The sequence below is a fragment of the Cebus imitator genome, unplaced genomic scaffold, assembly GCF_001604975.1.
Source record: "Cebus imitator isolate Cc_AM_T3 unplaced genomic scaffold, Cebus_imitator-1.0 Scaffold536, whole genome shotgun sequence".
Classification (NCBI taxonomy): domain Eukaryota; kingdom Metazoa; phylum Chordata; class Mammalia; order Primates; family Cebidae; genus Cebus; species Cebus imitator.
Window position 1 is genome coordinate 499561 of NW_016107851.1, and position 6097 is coordinate 505657.

Sequence of the window (6097 nt, forward strand, 5' to 3'; positions counted from 1 at the left end):
CCTCCAGCCAGCATGGGATCTCCCATACCCCTCCAGCCAGCATGGGATCCCCAACAACCCCCAGACAGCAAGGGATCCCTGACACACCCCAGACAGCAAGGGATCTCTGACACACCCCAGACAGCAAGGGATCCCCCACACCCCCCAAGACAGCACAGGATCTCCAATACACCCCCAGACAGCACGGGATCCCCCACATTCCCGCAGACAGCATGGGATCCCCCATACACCTCCAGATAGCACGGGACTCCCTGCACCTCCCCAGACAGCACAGGATCCTTCACCACCCCCAGACAGCAAGGGATCCTCCACACTCCCCCAGCCAGTACGGGATCTCCTACACTCTCCCAGCCAGCACTGGATCTCCCACACCCCCTAGCCACAGCAAGGGACACCCCACAACCCCCAGCCACAGCAAGGGATCCCCCGCACTCCCCTACCCAGCACAGGATCCCTGCACTCCCCAGCCACAGCATGGGATCCCCCGCACCCCCCAGCCATAGCACAGTACCCGCCCCCGCCACACTCCCCGACCCAGCATGGGATCCCCCGTACTTCCCCAGCCAGCATGGGATCTCAGCACCCCCACCCAGCACAAGATCCCCCACACCCCCAGCCGCAGCATGGGATCCCCTGTATCCCCGTAGCCACAGCATGGGATCCCTCACACCCCCTAGGAATCAAGGGATCCCCTGCACCTCTCCACCCAATGGAAGTTTAACCACTACCTGGCTTTAGGAAGAGCTGGGAAAACAGGACTACTGATCCTAGGCACCCCTGCTTCCTCCCTACAATGACCCCAGCCTCTCCAGTTCTTTGTCCTGCCTCCCTTCTGGGGAAAGCAGTGGGCATCCTGTATGACATGGTGAAGTTAGAAAAGCCAAGAAAACCCATAGAAGCGGCATGGGCTGCTTCATGCAGCACCTGAGCCCTCAGACAAGGGTCCCCTCAGGCACCGCATGGCCCACCACTACAGTAGGACAGCACTGAAGGGTAGGGGGACATCCAGGGCACCATCAGCTGCAGGAAGCAGGAGCAGGCTCGGGTGGGAAGGGCCAAGAGGAGTGGGGCTGTCTGGGAGCCTGCCACTTTCTGCCAGGGTCGGCTGTGTTCTGAGGGCTGCAATTCTCCAAGCCCGACTTCAGATGTAATAGGGTGGGGGATTACTGTGGTCCAAAGCAGGGACGTTTCAGAACTTATTCTCATCTTACCTGTTGAAAGGATCCTGTAGAAAACACTCCTTCCAAACCATGCAGGCGACCGCCCTGGACATGAGGTAAGAGTAATACTTGGCACCATACCCCACGAGGTGGCTGAACCGCAGCTGCCAGGCCTGCCAAGAGCAGAGACACAGCACAGGACACAAGTCAGTTTCTGCCTGGAGCATATCACATGTGAGAAACAATGGAGACACAGAGAGACCTGTACATGTTTTTATTTGCATTTTACCCTAGAAGGCTATGTCACCTATAATATTAATATTTTCACATGTTATACGCTGTTATAGGCTGAACTGTGTCTGCTCAAAATTCACATGTTGAAACCCCAAGCCACACCTCAGAATGTGCCTTATTAGGAGACAGGGCCTCCAAAGAAGTAAATCAGTAAAAGTGAGGCTCTTAGGCTCACTCATGTCCTGGAAGAAGAGGAAAGCTGGATGCCAGGGTGTGGGTGCAGAGGAAAGGCTGTCTGCAAGCCAAGGGGGCCTCAGGAGAAGCCAGACCTGCTGACACCTTGGTCTGGACTTCCAGCCTCCAGAACAGGGCGGAGTAAATTTCTGTTGTTTAAGCCACATAGTATTTTGTGAATGCAGCCCTAGCATGCTAAGACATACACAGAGAACATTTTGTATCACATAATCACATATATGCATATGTTGCTCCAAATATATGGTTAATCTTCTCCATGGAGTTTAATTACTTACACTGATTATAATACATTTTATTTTACATGACTATCTAGAAAAAAGATAAAGTCATGAGTTTACTTATTTTTAACAATTTGGTTAGTTCAGAGAGTTGTACTCTGCAATGATTCTCTGTTGCATGTACTGCTTTTCATGAACCAGTTTTTAGAACACAAAAAACTTCCATGTTTTTATCATAATTACATTTTATGACAAAGCAAAAAGTCACAGAGCAGAAGAAAAATGGGACGAAATTTAAAAATCTTAACTATATAAAGAAAGGTAATCTGGGAATGCACTTTTTTTCAGAAGAGACAAACGCTAAGAACCGAAGATAACCACCAGCAACTCGCCTCTCAGCGGAAGGGTCAACAAACTGTCTGTGGTCCCTCCTTCTCTAAGCTCCTTCCACTTCTTTTCGAATCATAAGAAAGAAGAAGTGCACGCCTAATTGTTTTGTACAAGTTCACCACTCTGGATTCACCTCTGTGACAGCAATGTAGAGAAGACAGCCCAGAGACAGTGGCAGGAGCACCGATGGCGGAGCCGGGTGGACGTGCATATCTGTTCTAACCTGCTTGGAACACCTGGTCATCGACATCAGAGGAGGGAATTTGGAGTCTGGCACAAAGAGAGTGCATCCATTCTTTTTAAGGACAATGATGTGGTTATGAGAGGAAAGGCCATGTGGGTTTTCATGGAAGGACACTGTTCCACTAGGAACTTCTTTTCCTATGAATACCGCTCTTTCTCTGTCCCTAAAGTGGAAAACACCTGCAGTCTGACCCATCAGCACACGCAGGTCTATGCAAACACAGCACATGAGCTTGTGATGGTGCATCGGCTGTAACGTCACCCCAGCCAAAGCTGGGACTATGAAAACTGTCCTCAAAGGCCACATTTAGGACTTTAACATTTTTACTTTTCTGAAAGAAACAAATCTGACAAGCAATCATCCACTTTCTTCTGTCTTTATCTGACGTAAACATTTCTTTTTTTTCTTCAAGGCGTTGGAGGGAGAAGCTTGGGCTGGGCACAGTGGCTCACGCCTGTAATCCCAGCACATTGGGAGGCTGAGGCAGCTGAGTCACTTGAGGCCAGGAATTCAAGACCAGCCTCGCCAACATGATGAAACCCTGGCTCTACTAAAAATACAAAAATTAGCCAGGCGTGGCAGCGCATGTCTATAATCTCAACTACTCGGGAGGCTGAAACAGGAGAACTGCTTGAACCTCGGGAGGCGGAGGTTGCAATGAGCCAGATCATACCAGTGCACTCCAGCCTGGGTGACAGAGCAAGAATCTGTCTCAATAATAATAATAATAATAATAATAATAATACAATAAATAAATTTTTTTAAAAGCTGAACTTTTAAAAATGATAACAACATGCTAATAAATCTGTTAACTCCCTACAAAATGGGGAATAAACAAAGTAAAATCCTTGCTGCAACTCTATAAACTAGATAAGTGAATTCTAGTATCAAGCAAGATACATTTTAAAAGATATGGTTACTTCATCACAGGAACGTGGCAGCATACTCCCTGTATCCACTAAACAGTGGCTTAAAAGACTCATGGCAATGCCAGTGACTCTCTGGTTGTGTCCGATTCTCCAAGAGAACTAATTTGCCTGGGTTCAGCAAGGGCTCTGTCATAAAGAAGGTGTGTGGGAGCAATCAATCTAGGACATGGGGCCAGCACCGCCGAGACGCACAGTGCGCCTCCACATCCGCTCTCCTCTTTCTGCAAGAGGATGTGATTGGAAGTCAGGTGGGTACCTTGTGAGTGGTGTCCTGAAGGAACGAGCCACACCCCTTCCTCCTTGGGGACGCAGCCTTGCAGGAGTGTGGGCCTGTGATGGGGCAGCCGCCTCGTGCTGGGCAGGTGCACTCGCACAGCTACTGTTTTGGGTCTGTCACAGCAACCAGACCTGTATCCTACCTCGCAAGATACCCCAACCCCCGGCCCAGGTGCCACCCCCACACAGTACCATGAAAGTACAACCAACGGTGGGGCTGAGGCTCCTGGAGGTGCAACAGATGCCATGCCCTTGGTGGAGCTGTGCCCTAGGTGGGGGGAGCTAGACACTCAATATGTGGCCTCACAGTTTCTTGGCCAGCAAGGCCCCTCCAGCACAGTGAAGGGCAGAGAAAGGCAGGCACAGACTTTTCATCTTATTGAAATGCAAGTGGCATTTAAAACAAAAGCAAAGAGCCTAGGACCATCTATGAATTAAATTCCAGTATAACAAACTTTGAATAATTACATTTTTAGTCAAAAGGCTTTTAAAATTCATTTACAACATATACACGTTCCATATACTCTGTCTTATTTAAACAGGGTATTTGTCAGTTTTCTGTTACGCTGGATCCTAATCTACTAAATGATGAGAGCACATGGACCCCCGGTAGCCTGTCTCATATGAAGCAGTTTGGCTGTGAGGGTATCTTCTGTGACGGACTGCAGAATGCTGCTTCAATATCATATTACACCAAGATGCCGGTGCTTGTGCTACTGATGATAACCGTCTCTCAGGGTGGAAGCCCCAGAATCCGTAGCTTTCAGCTAAGGGGCTTTGTGAAACTTTTTCTTCATGGTGATTTGCCAGAACTAGTTTGGCAGGCTTTGCAGTATAGAGCAGAATTTAATTCTGTTTAGATTCAAGCTGAATACAGCTTTGTTTTATCTTGAAAGCAGGCCCACTTCAATAGTGGCATCTGATCTGAGCTCAGAAATGTCTAAGTTCCCTGGTTCTATCAACTCGTAACTGAGTTCCCGCATAAACAGAGTAATAAAAATAAGACCTCTCAGAATGGTAGAAAGAGACATCAGGATTTGGGTACACACCATTTCCTGGACAGCCCCGGTTCTGCCTTATCCTGACCCCCAGCTAAATCCAGGTCTTCTGGCACACACATGCCTGGCTGTGTCTTGCACTTTAATTACAGGTTTGGGTTGAGGACTATACCTCAAGACATGCTAGATAAATTATCTCCACCTGACACCTTTCATCACAGGTTTGCAAGTCTATGGCCGACTAAGACCTACAATTCCACTGTTGTTTGAACACAATTGCTGAATTCCTGCTAATTCAACCTAACGTTAAGTCCTAATTGCCATTTCACTCATTCATCTGGAAAAATGAAAGATAGCATTTCATCTTAAGCTCTGGAATTATGATATCCTCTTCCTTTTAAATTGACGTTTTCTACTTCCTAAGGGATATTTGTCAGCTGTATAAAAGCTTTCACCCTTCCTTCAATATTTAATGTGTGGATCTGATTTCAAAACCAAACCATGCAAACGTCTTTGTAGCTTTCCTTTTATTATGGTGGGAGACACAGATTTTCAAATCCTATCACGATCCGAAGGCAAGCCCATTTAAACTTTCCTTGAGTTAGATAATCTCAGTGATCCCATGCGAAAGACAAAACTTTGAGCCAGCAAAGCAGCATGTCAAGAAACCCATGGATATGGTCACTTGCTTCAAAACTCCAGAGAATGGGAGGCTCTTTGATAATGTATACTTACCTATAGCCCTTCTCTAATGTCACGATTTTCCAGAGCCAGAGATGGAAAAGTGGCCGTGGAGCCAATTTATTATTGATTTTCAGTTTCAAAACCTAGAAGAGGGGCTGGTGCAGAGCAAGCACTCATTAACTGTGTGCTAAATATTTAAAATGGAACTAACCATTTCTCCTAATTATACTCTTTTTAAATTTTTTTAGAGACAGGGTCTCAATCTGCGGCTCAGGCTGGAGTGCAGGGGCATGAGCATGTCTCACTGTAACCTGGAGCTCCTGGGCTCAAGTACCCTCCCACCTCAGCCTCCTGAGTAGCTGGGACCACAGGCATGTGCCACCATGCCTGGTTAATTAAAAAAAAATTTTTTTTAAAAAGATGAGGATCTCTCTATGTTGCCCAGGCTAGGTCTGAACTCCTGGGCACAAGTGATCTGCTTGCCTTGGCCTCCTAAACTGTTAGGATTACAAGTGTTAGCCACTATGCTCAGCCAACTATACTCTTAAATAGTATGCCATTTCTTCATGTCCAGCTATACAAGTAGAAATTCATTTAGATAAAATTTATTTTAAAATGATTTTATCACTGGAACATTATAGAGGTGACTCTTGAAAAACAGGTGGATCCACTTATATATGGATTTCTTTTTTTTTTTTTTTTTTTTTTT

General features: G+C 46.6%; 1 protein-coding gene across 2 annotated transcripts in view; it reads right to left on the reverse strand.

Moving 5' to 3' along the window:
- Positions 1–6097, reverse strand: part of LOC108293389 (mitochondrial intermediate peptidase) — a 163527-nt gene that overhangs the window by 31357 nt on the left and 126073 nt on the right. For both annotated transcript variants that reach the window (XM_037733523.1, XM_017514721.2), the window contains exon 17: positions 1212–1333. In XM_037733523.1, coding sequence (XP_037589451.1) covers positions 1212–1333 — 122 coding nt within the window. The remainder of the gene's footprint in view (positions 1–1211; positions 1334–6097) is intronic.